At 43.8% G+C, this 16,862-nt stretch overlaps 1 protein-coding gene across 1 annotated transcript in view; it reads right to left on the bottom strand.

The window, feature by feature from the left end:
* ATXN10 (ataxin 10) overlaps positions 1–16,862 on the bottom strand; it is a gene marked incomplete in the record, with an annotated part of 184,556 nt that overhangs the window by 160,660 nt on the left and 7,034 nt on the right. The window contains 1 exon segment of the mRNA NM_001260745.1: positions 14,655–14,886. Coding sequence (NP_001247674.1) covers positions 14,655–14,770 — 116 coding nt within the window.

Here is a 16,862-nt window from a genome sequence, read left to right on the forward strand (position 1 = left end):
CTCAACTCAAAAACTTAAAAACTTGTCAGATTTTAAGATGTGAATATCATGTAGATACTTTATGATTGCTATTAAGCAAACATCGAATTTCTCCTTTCCCATTAAATGATACAGTGAATAAGCTTGCGGGTCTCAGAGGAGTTGTAACCCAATTAACTGTAGTTTAAATTTCTTAAGAGCAAATAACATGTTTTAGATGTCTGTTTCCTTTTATAAAAGGTGGCAGTAAAACTCTTCCTCTAGAGTCATACAATAAATAGCTATAGCTTCTATTCACCATATTTTTATACAATACATCAACAAAGAGGCTTTTATTCAATAACAGTAAATATTATGAAAGCATTTAACTCTTCTATACATCTTTACCTTCTCTACAGCCTTGAAAGAAAACTATTTGGCATTACAGATCCAGAGTAGTCACAGTGTACTCTCGTCTGCAAAATCTATGTTCACTGTCAAGACAATGCAGCTAAATACGTGTAATGATTAACGACACTGAAATAGTAAAGATCACTCCAATATTACAAACATTATTAATAACTGCTGTCATTTCTGCTTTAACCAAACTAACAAAAAATACAGAGACTTTAAAAAGCTTAACTACTTCATTCACAGAAAGCAGAAAGTACTTACAAGAACAATTAAAATTCAACCATTAGACATTCCTATTAGAAAGGAATGCATACCCTGAAGACAATGTATAAATGAAATGTTACAGTACAGAACCAAAAAAATCCTTAGAATTATACAAAAGGTAGAATTTCATTTCCTTCAAGTTTGAACAGATCTGTAGGGTTTAATCTTGGCAAGTCCTGTTTGAGTAAAATTAAAGAAAACTACCTGTGATTATATGTAACAGGTTAGATAGGTCTAATATACTGTATGTACTCACATTTTACAGTTAAATCATCAGGTGGGGCCTCCAACTGAAAAAAAAAGCTACATGCTAGTGATTGTAATGCTACAACTAAGACCTTCATACTTGTTAAAAGATTTATTCTAATACCTTAGATTTACTTAAAAACTGGCATATGTGGTTTAGAGTAGTTTAACAACTGCCAGTGAGAAAAACTATTAAAATACTCACAAGTTCAGAGATTAAAATAACAACCACTGGTTGTTATTTAAAACCATAAATCTTGCTGATTTGACTGGGCAGGATTGAACGAAAACAGAAAATAAAAACATTTGTATCTCCTGCCACAAACAGCCTAGGGTAAAATTTTGAAATCTGTGCAGAACTCAAACTTCTTTTTATACTCTTCTCTCCTCTTCTGTCACATTCAGGATTCTGAAGCTGTCCTGACAGTTCAGACCAATCCATTTTTCAGGGTCACAAACTTCTTCTGTAAAGGGTCAGAAAGTGAGTATTTCCAGTTCTGATGGCCAAACAGCCTCTGTCACACTCTCAACTCCCCCAGTGCACAAACACAGCCACGGGAAACACCTGAACAAGTGAACATGGCTGGGGTCTAATGAAACTCTGTTTGTGGAAACTAAAATTTTAAATTCATATAATTTTCACGTGTCGTGAAATTTTATTATCTCCCCAACCATTTAAAAATGTAAAAAACCATTCTAAACTCATGGGTCATAAAACAAACAGGTAGTGGGCCAGATCTGGCCATGGTTTGGCAATCCCTGCTTTAAAGGGCTCCAAACATACCAGTCCTCTCCCCACTCCTCAAAACCCACACACTTCCTCTTTCCCACTGTCCTCATCACATTCAAAATTCATCTTTCATCAGAACAAATGCACTGTGCTAAATGAAAGGAACTAAGAAGGCCAGGCACAGTGGTTCATGCCTATAATTCCAGTGCTTTGAGAGGCAGAAGCCAGGAGTTCAAGAACCTGGCTAACATAGCAAACCCTATATCTACAAAAAAAAAAAAAAACAACCACTTTGTTTTAATTAGCTGGGCTTGATGGTCTGTGCCTCGTAGTCCCAGCTACTCAGGAGCCTGAGGCAGGACTGCTTGAACCCAGGAGTTCAAGGCTGTAGTGAGCTATGATCACAACACTGCACTCTGGCCTGGGTGACACAGCGAGACCTTGTCTCTAAAAAACATGAAAAGAAAAGAAAAGAAAAGAAACAGAGGCTAAGAAAAGGTGAAATTAGCACAGAGGCAGAAAATCAACCACTGGAATAGAATAGACAGCCCAAGAGCAGAACTGTGTATACATGGTAACTTGGTAAATGGCATCCAACAGCATTAAAGACCTGGGGAAGATGGACTGTGCTCGAAGAGGCATTGTAACAACTGTTAATCTCGAAGGAAAAAAAACTGAATTGGATCCTTACTTATACTACCCAAAAAGTAACTCCAGGTGGATTTAGGAATATATGGAAGACAAAATTGCAAGGCTTTGGAAGAAAATATACAGAGAATGTCTTTATATTCTTAGAGAGAGATTTTGCATATAAGCATTATTTAAACCTTATTTTAAAAGTAGTATTTAAGCACAGATCCAAAAAAGGTGAGGGAGCCAACTATGCATCTTCCTGGGAGAAGAGCTTGGACTAGAGGCAAAGGCATACAGAGCACGTCACGGGGAAGTCGGAGCTGGCTTCAATGAACCCCAGTGAGAAAAAGAAAGAGAAGTGCGACTCGGAGAGAGAAGACGGAGCTACCCTGCACGGGCACAGTAGGCCATGGAAGGACGCTGGCTTTGATCCTGATGTGAAGCCATGGAAGGTTCTTTGTTTTGTTTTGTTTTTGAGAGTTGCTCTGTTGCCCAGGCTGGAGTGCAGAGGCAGGATCTCAGCTCACTGCAACCCCTGCCTTCCAGGTTAAAGCGATTCTCATGCCTCAGCCTCCCAAGTAGGTAGAATTACAGGCATGTGCCACCATGCCCAGCAAATTTTTGTATTTTTTTTTTTTTTTTTTTTTGAGACGGAGTCTCGCTCTGCCGCCCGGGCTGGAGTGCAGTGGCCGAGATCCGGCTCACTGCAAGCTCCGCCTCCCGGGTTCACGCCATTCTCCTGCCTCAGCCTCCCGAGTAGCTGGGACTACAGGCGCCGCCACCTCGCCCGGCTAGTTTTTTGTATTTTTTGGTAGAGACGGGGTTTCACCGTGTTAGCCAGGATGGTCTCGATCTCCTGACCTCGTGATCCGCCCGTCTCGGCCTCCCAAAGTGCTGGGATTACAGGCTTGAGCCACCGCGCCCGGCCTAATTTTTGTATTTTTAATAGAGATGGGGTTTCACCATGTTGGCCAGGCTGGTCTCAAACTCCTGGCCTCAGCGCCCGGCCCATGGAAAGTTCTGAGCAGAGGGGTGACATCATCTGACTTACGTGTTAAAAGGATCTCTTTGGCTGCTTTGTAAAGAATCACTCTTAAAGGGAGAAAGAGAAGACAGCAGGAGACCAGTTAGGAGGCTGTTTTTGGAGCAGAGGGAAAGCAGCAGATACAGTAAATAGAAATCAAATTCTGGATATTTTAAACATAGAGCCAATAGGACTTGATGATGGATTCTTATGAGGGTGTCTAAAAAAGGGGAGTGAAGGGTGACACCAAAACTTTAGCCTGAGACATAAACCGAAAGATGTATTTATTGTTTACAGAAACAAAGAAGAGTACTCTGAGGATATCTGGTGGATGAGAGGATCAGGAGAAATACAAGTAGAATGTGAAGTAGTCAGGTGAATAAACAAGTCTAGGGTTCAGGAGAGAAGTCTAGCTAAACTGGGTGTGGTGGCTCATGTCTGTAATCCCAGCACTTTGGGAGACCAAGGCAGGAGGATCCCTTGAGCCCAGGAGTTCAAGACTAGACTGGGCAACATGGTAAGACCCTATCTCTACAAAATATTTAAAAAAATAGCCAGGTGTGGTGGTGGATCCCTGTAGTCTCAGCTACAAGAGAGGCTGGGACGGGAGAACTGCTTATGCCTGGGAGGTCAAGGCTGCAGATCATGCCCCTGCATTCCAGCCTGGATGACAGAGCAAGACCCCATCTCAAAAAAAAAAAAAAAAAAAAAAAAAAAAGTCCAGCTAAAGAAAAATGTTAGTCACCAGCAAACGGAAGTTATTAAAGCCACAAGATTGAGTGAGAATACTGTGAGAGTAAATATAGGCAGAAAAAAGAAGCGGTCTGAGGACTGAGTTCTGAGATCCGGGAAGGATTATCACTCAGGGAAATGGAGGGAAAGATTTTTCTTAGGATGGGAAAAGTTACAGCAGATCTATAAACTGATGAGTGCAATCCAATAGAAAGGGTAAAATTGATTATTTCTACGGCGGTGGGGGGAAGAAGACTGCTGGAGCAATATGTGCAAAAGGCAATGGAATTTAGTGCAAACCTAAGGGGAGCTTATATTCAGAGCAAGACCCTCATCCACAGAACAGAAGCAAAGGCAGGTTATGGGCAGATACAAGTAGGTGGGCAGAGAGGGTGATGAGAGTTCCTGGAAATTATCTGCTAGTTGCTCCTCTTTTTCAAGAAATAGCTGAGAGTGAGGATGAGGGGATAGAGGTTTGAAGAGAGTGGGGCATGAAATACCTGACTCGGGGAGCAGGAGTCAAGGGACCAGGGCAAACATCGGGACTGACAGGTAGCATTACGGGCCACCTTAGTGAGTCATCAGCAAGTTAAAATGAGAGCAGTCTGCACGGCTGTACGTTTTTCTCTAGCCGTGTTCAGCTATTTGGGTGCTGGCACAAAGGACACAAGTTGGATTTGACCAAAGCTGGAGTTTTACCAGGCAAACATAACAAAGTTTAGAGAGGAGGCAGGGGAGTTGAGGATGTACATAAAAAAAGAAATGCTCTTATTACTCATCCATGGATCTAAGCCAGATCAAGATGGGAATGTGAACATTAAGAAGGGGAATGAAGAACAAAAGGGGTAGTAAATAGGAAATAGGGTCAAAAGATTGTAGGTCCTGGTGAGGTTAAAGACTTGATGGAGCAGGGGCCCTAAAGAAAAGATAAAACAGGGATTGGGACTCTTGAGATTGTGGGAGAAGGCAGCTACAGTTATGGATAAAGTCTAAGTAAGGTATGGCAGTGTGTGGCTGAGATGGAATGGAGGTCAAGCTCACTGAAAGTCAAAGAAATTCGAGGTCAGGATAATGAAAATAATCTATGTAAACAATGAAATAACTGAGATTTAAGACAGGAGAAGTAAGAGTGAAAAGTGAACCCAGGGCTAAACTCTTCAAGGAATGAGGCAGACTGACCCACAGGTCTCTTAACTACAAAAGTGATTGAATAAGTGATACCCTGATGTCATGAGATTAAAAGTTGGAGTGGTCTATGGAGGAAAAAAGGTCTGAAAGCAGCAATGACAATCAAGGTGAACTACCGTACCTTTGACCAAGCATTACACTGAGTGCAGGACAGAAAACAGCCTCCCACTTTCAAGAACCCTGGGAAAGGCATGTCCTCAGAGCCATATTTCATTTAGATCAAGAAGATGAATGGGTGTTCACAGAAATTCAGGATACAGAGAATTTTGCTGAGGGCACAGAAAAGGATCTTAAGAACTGGGGAGTCAGAAAAGGATTCAAGTAAAAACCTTTAAGGGTGTCAGGCACAGTGGCTCACACCTGTAATCCCAACACTATGGGAGGCTGAGGGGGAGGATCGCTTGAGCCCAGGAGTTCAAGACCAGCCTGGGAAACATAGTGAGACCTAATCTTTACAAAAAATTTTTTTAATTAGCGGGGCATGGTGGCACTGTGATAGCACCACTGCACTCCTTAAAGGGATGAGAGTTCAGAGAGTAAGAGAAAACCTAGGAGTTTCTCATATAACTTAGAAAATCAGTTTGTGAATTTCTAGCAAAAACCCTGCTGCAATTTTATTATGAATGGCATTGAATCCATACGTCAATTTAGGAAGTATTGATGTCTTTGTTATTGAGGTTTCCTGTAATACAATGGTGTATCTTACCATTTAAGTCTTTTTAAATCTCTTTTCATAGTTTTGTAATATTCTCATTGATGATGATGATGACAATGACACCAACAACGATAATGCTAACACTTAAACTGTGTCTGTTAGGTGCCAGGCACTGTTCTAAGCAGTACACAAACTCCTCAACAGCTCTCATGAAAGAACATCCCTCACTTATAGATCATCTTGTTAATTCTAATAACTTCTCTAAGCTTCTGGCCATCAGAGGGCCCAGGGCGCCCTAGCGGTAGTCCCACCATTCCTTTGCTTTTGAGTGTCATTGCCCACAGTCCAGTGACCAAGCCCTTGGGTCCAGTGACCACTACAAAAGACTGGAAGAATGAAAGAGCTGAGAAACTCTGCTCTGAGGGTACTGGTGGTCACAATCCTAACCTTATTTATTTTGATTGGCCGGCTCAAACTCTTTCCTGTCTACTTCATGCATTTAAGATAATTGAATGCAAGACGTGGCTCACACTGACCACTTCTGTATTTTGAAACTGAGTCAGAACACCTTACCAAACAATTCCATGTGGCATTCCAGCTCATGGCATAGGTAAAAATAAAGGAAATTGCCATCACACTCTAAAATGTGCTTTTTATAGTGTAACTTAATTGATGTTCTCTCTCAACAAAGTTGAGTTGAATCATGGTTGAGTCAAAACGCCATATGGCATCCTTAGCCAAGCTGATGACTCGTGTGGGTTTTTGTTTTTTGGGTTTTTGTGTGTTTTGGTGCAGTTAAAGACACTTGCTGGCTGGAGGTTCAGTAATGTCCGGGGAAAACCCACATGCATGTAAATACACAGACGGATAGGTTTATTTTTTACCTCTGTGGTATGTTGACCTCTAAAGTGCTTCATCTATTCACTTTCTTTATGAAGGTTAGTCAACATATTTATACAAGCAGGTAACAATACCAAGTCATTTTTTATCCCTTGAAATCTGTCATCTGTCATAGTTAACCTTTCCCGTCCCCTCCTAATTAAAGTCTTTCTTCTATGTTCTCATTTTCTCTCTCATGGCTCAAGAAAATTAGGTGTTCAAGAAAACAATAAAAATAGTATTGAATGCTCACTGTGTAGCAGGTCTGAAAGTTGGTACTGAAAATAGAGGTAAATAAGAATCCTGCCCTCAGACTGCTCTCACTCTAGTGAGACTGGTAGGTAATTAAGTGTTTGTAACACTCCATGTGAAGTTCTTTGAAAGAGGTAAGCACAGAGTGCCAAGGGAATACAGGGGAGGTCAGAAACAGGTTTCAAAAGGAAGCGAAATGATAATTCAACCTTGAGGGAAAACAGGGAGTGTGTATAAGCAAAGGATGAAGGCTTAAGGCATTTATATTTACAAATTTACAAATCTATTTTGTAAATATAAATTACAAATATACATTTTTAACAAATTACAAATTTATTAAATTTAATAATTTAATAGCATTAGAGCTACTCCTATGTTAGTAGTTCAAAGTAAGCTACACATAGTTCATTTTATCATATCAATCGCAGCTGCAGCACTAAGCACAGATCTTACATATATCATGTGTGGTGTGATTCAATGAATGAATTACATGGTAAACTAATCAATAGCATTTTAGTAATCTGAGTAATTACTGATTGGCTCACTGAAGGTACTGGCTCTTCATTGCTCTGTTTAGTTCAGTTCAATATTTACAGGGTACCCAAAATGGGCCAGGCACCCTGCTAAGAAACACCATAAAGTCCCTCCCTTCAAGAAAGGCACTACCGAGTAGGGAAAAAGATACATAAAAGGCTATTTTATTATGAAACAAAAATAGCAGTGAAGGAGGAGTTCACATTTTAAACACCTCCCCTCCACTCCAAACAATGTGACTTTTTAAAAATCATAAATATATAACTTCACATGTCCACCAAAATTCAGTGTCAGTCATTTTCATTGTAATAGCGATGCAGAGGTATCTTCTTACGCTTTTGTTCATAGCAGCACTATTGAGATAGGGTTCACGTGGCACACAAGTCACCCACTTAAAGTGTACAATTAAACGGATTTTGGTACATTGCATTATTAATTTTTTTAACTGTGGTAAAATACATATATAAAACATAAAATTTGCCATTTTGTTCATTTTAAGTCTACAGTTCAGTGGCTTTAATTATATTCACAATGTTGTACAACTATCAACTCTACTTCCAAAATTTTTTTAACACCCAAATAGAAACTCTGTCAACATGAAGCAATAACTCCCCATTTCCCCTCTCTCCAAATCCTAGTAACCTCTAATCTACTTTCTGTCTCTACAAGTTTGTCTCTTCTAGGTATTTCATAAATGCAGAATCATACAATATTTGTCCTTTTTCATTTTCTTTGGGCATATACCTAAGAGTAAAACTGTCTGGTCATATTCCATGTTTAGCTTTTTGAGGACCCACTATTTTCCATAGTGGCAGCACCATTTTACATGTCCACTAGCAACACACAAGGGTTCCCATTTCCCCACATCCTCAACAATACTTGCTCTTTTCCATTTTTTGGATAATAGCCATCCTAAACGGTGTGCAGTAGTCCCTCACTGCAGTTTTAACTGCCATTTCCCTAATGATTAACGATTTGGAGCACTTTATCATAAGCTTATTGGCCTTTATATTTCTTTTTTCAAAAAAAAAAAAAATTTTTGCCCAATTTTTAAATTGAGTTGTAGGAGTCTTTTTTATTGAGTTGTAGGAGTACTTTATACATTCTAAAACAACTTCTTTATCATATATATTTTAAAAACTTCTCTAACTCCAGGACTTGCCTTTTCATTTTTTTTAAAGCCCTTTTGGCCTGAATTTATTAATTTTTAAATTAAACACCAACAAAAACCTCATTTTGTCTAAGCAGATTAAAGAGAAAAAAATGAGCTATACTGATAGAAGCTGAAAAAAAAAAATTACTGTCAACATGACTAAGAAAAAGACCAAGCAAGCACAATGAGTAATAACTTACAGAAATAGCAGCAACTCCACAAGAAACTGTTAAGAGTCTGCCACTATCAACTGTATGCTAGATGCCAGGCATACAGTGAATGTGAGGTGCCCACTCTATTCAAGAAGCTTGGCGGGGCGTGGTGGCTCACACCTGTAATCCCAGCACTTTGGGAGGCCGAGGCGGGTGGATCACGAGGTCAGGAGATCGAGACCATCCTGACTAATACAGTGAAACCCCGTCTCTACTAAAAATATAAAAAATTTTTAGTAGAGTAGTAGAGCCCGCTGGGCGTGGTGGCGGGTGCCTGTAGTCCCAGCTACTTGGGAGGCTGAGGTAGGAGAATGGTGTGAACCTGGGAGGTGGAGCTTGGGGTGAGCCAAGATCGCGCCACTGCACTCCAGCCTGGGCGACAGAGCAAGACTCCGTCGCAAAAAGAAAAAGAAGCTTATCAGCTGGACGACCAATGAGGTTATCAGTTTAAGTATGAGATGAATTTATAGAAAGCAGTATCCAAATGTTCCATTATTTCAAGAATACTCAAGAATCAGAACACAGTCTCCCCCTACTATTCTCTAATAAGAAAACATATTACAGAAGAGCACTATTTCCAGAACTTTCTGTGATGATAGAAATATTCTCTATCTGTGCTGTCACAATCACATGTGGCCACTGAGCACTTAAAATATGGCTAACGCCAGCGTAGGCAACATGGTGAGATCTCATCTCTACAAAAAATAAACAAAAAAAATTAGCTGGGCGTGGTGGTGTACACCTGTAGTCCCAGCTACTGGGGAAGGAGGCAGGAGGACTGCTTGAGCCCAGGAAGTCGAGGATGTAGTGAACTATGATCGTGGCACTGCACTCCAGCTTGGGCAACAGAGTGAGACTCTATCTCTAAAAAACTAATAATAAGGAGCCAGGCACGGTGGCTCATGCCTGTAATCCCAGCACTTTGGGAGGTCGAGGCAGGCGGATCGCCTGAGGTCAGGAGTTTCAGACCAGCCTGACCAACATGGAGAAACCCCGTCTCTATTAAAAACACAAAATTAGCCATGTGTGGTGGCACATGCCTGTAATCCCAGCTACTCAGGAAGCTGAGGCAGGTGAATCACTGGAACCCGGGAGGCGAAGATTGCAGTGAGCCAAGATCGCGCCATTGCACTCCAACCTGGGTAACAAGAGCGAAACTCTGTCTCAAAAAAAAAAAAAAAAATTAAAAATTAAAAAATATGGCTAATGCAACTAAGGAAATGAACATTAATTTTACTTATTTTCAATTAATTAAGTAGCTACATGTAGCTAGTGGCTACTTAAATTAATAGCACAGATGGAGTATGACAACCCATCTCACCTGGCTCTACACTTTGTGGGGTCTGGAGATGCCTCAGAGATGCATCATAAAGGCAACTAGCCAGGCACAGTGGCTCATGCCTGTAATCCCAACACTTTGGGAGGCCGAGGCAGGAGGATCACTTGAGGCCAGGAGTTCGAGACCAGCCTAGGCAACATAGTGAGACCCCTTCTCTAAAAAAAATGCACTCCAGCCTGGATGACAAAGTGAGACCCTGTCTCGAAAAAAAAAAGAAAAATAACTAAAGGAGCAACTCAAATAGAATTTTAAATGTATTTGTCTTACTTGTTCAGAAAGAATTTAACATGACTTGCAAAGATTCACAGCAAGATAAATCACTTGTTAAACAAATGTGAAATACACTGATATCTACGTTAAACAAAAAGTATAAAACAAACGTAAGAAAAAAGAATTATCTTACACAGAGAACAAACAGCTGAGGAATATCTCAATATTGATATTATATGACCATAAGCAATATGTTTAAATAATTTTAGTGACCAAGACACTTTAAGAAGTTACAGAAGGCATGTAATACAGACCATGGAGAATTTAGACTTATGTATTAATGCTGTATTGCTATATAGCAAATTAGCCCAAAATTTAGCATTTTAAACCAACAACATTTATGATCTCACACAGATCTGAGCAGCTTAGGGTGCCTCACAAGGTTGCACACTTGGTTGAGGATGTGACTGGAGCTCAGAGGACCTGCTTCCAAGGTGGTTTATCACATGGCTGTTCGAAGGAGGCCTCAGCTCCTCACCACACAGCTCTCTGCACAGGGATGCTTGAGTGTCCTCCTGACACGGCAGCTGGCTTTGTCAGAGTGGGCGATCCAAGAAAGAGCTAGCAAAGCGGAAACTACGACGCTTTTTATGACCTAGTCTGAGAAGTCGCACACTGTCACTTCTGCCATATTCTACTCTTCACAAGCAAGTCACTAAGTTCAGCCCACACTCAAGGAGAAAATAATTAACCTCCTCCTCTTGAGAAGGTCAGAGTATCAAAGAATTTGTGAATATATTTAAAATCACCACAATGGGATGTAAGAATTTCTTTTCACTTGCGGGTTGCTAAAATCGTAATGAGATCCTGAGATCCCTTTCTCTGGAAACCCCAAAATTAGAACTGACTTCCTGAAATAGCTTCAATTTTTGGTTTTGATAAGACAGGAGATTCAACACAAATGGATTCTTGGTCATATAACCTTGTTATATTTTAATAACAGGTCCTAAATAATTGGCATTTACTATGCATAAACCACTATGCTACACATACAACATTACAGATCCTCAAAATAATCCCTCAAAGTGGCTGCCATCATCTCATTTCCAAGACAAGAAACAGGAAGTCTACAGAGACTAAGCCAGGATTCATATCCAGGTCTCCATGGTTCCAAAGCCACTGCTCTTTCTACTGCATGACACTTCCACTACTCAAGCTAGCGAAGACAGAAGTTTGTTTTGTAGCATGGAAGAGTTCAGAAGGACCACCAACTACATTATGTCTGTGATTCTTCAAATATAAAATGGAATCCTAGAGAAATAATGTATTCCACCAAAAGAGAAGAATCTCTTAATTACCTTCCTCGCCGTTTTTGCTTTTTGTCTGCTGTTTTCTATTTGCTACACTGAGGACTCATTGTGCTTGGCTTTTTGTCTCGTCCACCTTCTAATACCTTGGCCAATCCTTCCCCTGGGTCCATCTGTGTTCCTGTTCATACTAGACAACAGCCCTATGCCCTCTCTCAAGAGGAGACCTCCAAGGACAAACACTGGCTCCCTGAGCATCAGAACTGGAGGGATCCTCTCAGAAGAGCAGGAAGTCTGGGCCCAGCCCCACAACAACCTTATGATTTGTCCAAAGACAAAGAGAAACAGTGACAGAACCAGGACCAGAAGCCTGTCCTTATAAACTCTGATCATGAGTTCTCTGCCCCACCACACAACTGTGTCTTTCCATGCCAGGACCTGCACATCAGTTCACCTTTCCTGGTCTCCAATCTCTGCCTGGAAGAAGGACACTGCCCCAGAACTCAGATGAAATCTGGGAAGCATCCTCATTTCCTCATTCTCCCCCCAACAATCCAATTGGTCCTTGAGTCCTGTCCATTCAACCTTATATCTCTCAGTATTTATTCTACTCATCCCCACAGACAATGTCCTAATTTAGGCACTTTTCTCTTTCACATGGGCTTCTGCTACCACTCCTTAAAGATCCCCGCTATCTCTAGCTTCATCCTCTCTCATTTATTCCCCACAATGGAGGCGGAGGTGGCCAGGAAGATCTAACAGGCAGATTATTATCATGCCACTCCCTTGACAAAAACCATCAATGGTTCTCTGTAACTTCTTCCCTCACAAGAGACAGAGTCAAGAAAGGCCTTCTAAACTAGCTCAGGGGCTTGGATTTTCTCCAAGTTATAAAAAGGGAACTGATGTTTGAATAAATGTCTCCTCTGTACGAGAAACCTAATCTATGTTACTTTACTTGTCTCATCGGTTTTGCAAAATTAACATATGGCCCCTTTGCAGACACTGTTCCTTCTAGTCCTCTCATCTATAACCCAGCACCTGAAATAATCTTAAAAAGCCTTTCCTGAGCCGGGCATGGTGGCTCACGCCTGTAATCCCAGCACTTTGGGAGGCTGAGGCGGGCGGATCACGAGGTCAGGAGATCAAGACCATCCTGGCTAACACGGTGAAACCCGTCTCTACTAAAAAAATACAAAAAATTAGACGGGCCTGGGGGCGGGCGCCTGTAGTCCCAGCTACTCGGGAGGCTGAGGCAGGAGAACGGTGTAAACCAGGAAAGCAGAGCGTGCAGTGAGCCAAGACCGAGCCACTGCACTCCAGCCTGGGCGACAGAGTGAGACTCCGTCTCAAAAAAAAAAAAAAAAAGCCTTTCCTGGCTCACCAATCGTCCAACGGACCCACATGTTCTCCTGTGCCACCACCTCTTGTATAGATTTCCATTAAAATGTGTTTATTTAGCAATTTCCCAAACATGCTTGATAAAAGGAATCACATCATTCATCTTTGTACTCTCAGCCCCTAACAAAAAAATCTGTTTCATAGTAGGTGCTCAATAAATGGTTGATGACTGGGTTATTAACTAAAAGCAAGGTCCATCATGGTACAGAAATGCCTAAGCATTATATCAATAAATACATCTCCCCCAAAGGCCCATGGAGCAGTACCAGGGACTTTTATTAATAGCATTCTTTCAGCAGCTCCACATTGCCCCAAGTCATTTGAGGTAAAGGAAGTGCTCAGACCAGGTGTCTAGTTTAAAGAGAGGAATAGCGATCACCTAGGCCGACCCAAGTCTTTCTTCAATGTTCCCTCTGCTCTTTGTACATACATACCCCCACAGCTGTTGTTATCTTGTACATACTAGTACAGGAGAGAGCAAGGACTTTCCATTTTCCCACCCCATCACCTAGCACAATAGCTGATACATGGGGAACTACCAATGTGTTAAGTGATAATATCAGCTACATTTAGTGCTATGTACAGGTATGTCCTAAGGATTTAATATGCATTATCTCTCATTTAATCCTTATGACACTATCACCAGGGAGGTACTGTTCAACTTTACTCCCATTAAATAGACAAGAAAACTGAGGCCCCGATAGAACAAGATCAAACAAGCCTTGACTGAGGACTTCGCACATTTTATATTTTCACATGCTTTATTTCATTTATTCCTCTGTACAATCCAGCAACTAAGCTGTGTATTATAGTCCCATTTTTAGACAAGAATTCTAAGGCTTGGAGAAACTGCACAGTAACACGCAGCTTGCAAGGCCAGGAACCAAATCCACAACTGTTGACTCCTGGGCACCTTCTCTTTTTGCCTGGCTATCTCGCCCCTCAGTGGCACCAGGACTGGACTGGTCTCTCCAGGCCCCTGCTCTTGCACACTGCAAAGAGCGCAGCTCCCAGGGCGGATGGTGCAGCCTGGGCTTTAACGCCGAGGAGAAAGGAGTGCCAGTCCCACTCCATGCTTAGAGACTGGCATCCCCGCAACTGCCCAATTCCCGCGTCCGTAACTCGCGTCTCTCCCGCTAAAATACACGCTTTATGACTCTGGGGGCCGCGTGGGTCTTGCAGCCAGGGCCTGGCGCAGCCCTCGCACATGACAGGGGCGGCCTAAGCGTGTGTTGGGTCAACAGTACCCGCACGCCGCGGCAAGGGCTCCCGGCGTCGCGGCTTCGCACCCGGACGGGCTGCGGTGGGGGAGCGGGGGCCCGCCCCGGACCCCGCGGGGACCCACGAGCACGAGGCGGTGCCTGGGAGTCGGGAGGCCTGGGTGGCGCTCTGGCCGCCCGCGCAGGCCTCGCCCTCCGCGTCTCCAGCGAGGAGGGGGCGGTGCCTGGGCCCAGGCCGGGGCCGCCGCGGGAGTCCCGGCCGCCCTCCCCTGCCCGGGGCAGACCCCCAGCCGGGCCCGTTACCGGTTCCGCTGCTCTTTGAAGAGCGCCGTGAGCGCGCGCAGGGCCTCCAGGTCCTGGATGGGTGCCGGCACCATGATGCCCGACAGCCTGGCAGGCGGCGGCCTGGGCGCCGCCATCTTGCCGCTCACAGCTTGGCCGAGCCTGACGAGGAGGAGGAAGGCGAGGAGGAGGGAGGGGGAGGACAACGAGGAGGGAGGAGTAAGATAGCGAGGAGGAAGGGAGAGGCCTCGCCCTACACAACCCTAACCGCCGCCGACGCTGCAGCCCACGCTGCCCAGAAGCTGCGCCGCGGCCGGAGAGCTCGAGGCTGAGCCCAGACTCGCCTCAGGCGGGAGGAGGGGACGGCGCCGCGGGGGAGGGGGCGCTGGCGGAAGTCCCGCCTGAGGGGAGGGGGCGCGGCGGAAGTTCTGGGTGAGGGCGGAGAGGGATGCTGGGGTGATTGACTGGGAGGTATCGCAGACGGGGCTCCTCCGAGGGGAGGGGACGCCGGGGGGAGGGGACGCCGGGGGGAGGGGGCCCGTGTTGATAGGGCCGTAACAGGGTCTCAGTCTTGGGAGCGGGTATCGGGGACAGAGGTTCACCCTGAGGAAGAGGGGCGCGTCCTATGGGAGGGGGCCCGCGGACAGAGGGGTCTCCCTCAGGGGAGGGGATCCGGGGGGTAAGTGGCCTGTGGGGGGTTGAGCCGTAATAGGGTCTCGGTCTTGGGAGCGGGTATCGGGGACAGAGGTTCACGCTGAGGAAGAAGGGCCCTTCTATGGGAGGGGGCCCGCAGACAGAGGGGTCTCCCCCAGGGGAGGAGATTCTGGGTGGAGGGGACCGTTTTTGGAGGAGACGCTGTCTGAGGGGCACGGGAACGAAGAGGGCCGGACAGAGGCTCCACCTGCTAAGGCTGAAGACCTTGATCCCACTGCTCAAGTGGGTTGATCAGTTCCCCCGCGCGGGCCCACTGGAAGCCGGAGCGGTCTGTCACCAGCTTGCAAGTCTCAGACCCTGAAAACTCACTTCCCAGTCTTACTGATCATTGCTGATCAATACCAGACCACTTACGAGGCACTCAGCCTTGGGCGAGAATACATTGCTCCAGGTCCTCAAAGGTTTAAAATACCTTTCTAAGTCAAGAAGCTAAGTTACATAGCAAGAGGGTACGAATTGTTTTTTTCCTAAGGGAAATGAATATATTTCACAGGAATCAGACAAGGCTTCTCTAGCTGGTGTTGATCACATATTTTCTTTCCGCTGCCCTTTATTACAGTGTATATACTTTCTTTCAACAAAAATTGTTGCTAAGCCCTGTGCTAGGTGCTAGAGATACAAAGATCAATAAAAGATAGTTCCAAACCTGAAGGAACCTCACAGACTATTGAGAAGGAGAGAAGCAAACATAACTGAGTATAGTTGTGAACTGTAACTGTACAAATTGCTATGGGACCACTTAAAATATGTAAATACATACCCTCTACATTCTGCTTGGAGGGTAGGAGTGTGTTTATAATATGGTACTCAACATTCTTTGCTAAATAAAATGTAAAGATACAATAAATACCACCAGAGTATGCAGAAGAAGTGAATCCCGGAGGCGCATGGTGGTTCATGCCTGTAATCCCAGCACTTTGGGTGGCCAAGGCAGGAGGATTGCTGGAGCCCAGGAGGTCGACGCTGCAGTGAGAGCTGTGATCACACTACTGTGCTCCAGCCTGGGTGGCAGAATGATACCCTGTATCAAAAAAAAAGGAAGGAAGGAAATGAATGCTGCCGCACAAGCAAGTTACTTGATATTGTCATTCAGTTTACCCCATGTAATTGAGTATATATTCATTCCACGAATATTGCTGTGTGCTATGTGCCAGGTATTAGATCACTTATTAATAGCAATGCTCAAGACAATGCAAAATGTTTAACAATCCTTAAGCTAGCAGGGTAAAATCTCTTTAATTTTCCCTTGAGGAGCACAGGATGGTAGAATGTACTTGTTATGCACCAAAATCCTGAACTTTAGGCCAGACGCAGTGGTTCACATCTGTAATCCCAGCACTTTGGGAGGCTGAGGTGGGTAGATCACTTGAGGTCAGGAGTTCAAGACCAGTCTGGCCAACATGGCAAAACTCCGTTTCTACTAAAAATATAAAAATTAGTCGGGCATGGTGGTGGGTACCTGTAGTCCCAGCTATTTGGGAGGCTGAGACAAGGGAATTGCTTGAACCTGGGAGG

Source organism: Macaca mulatta, chromosome 10, assembly GCF_049350105.2.
Source record: "Macaca mulatta isolate MMU2019108-1 chromosome 10, T2T-MMU8v2.0, whole genome shotgun sequence".
Classification (NCBI taxonomy): Eukaryota; Metazoa; Chordata; class Mammalia; order Primates; family Cercopithecidae; genus Macaca; species Macaca mulatta.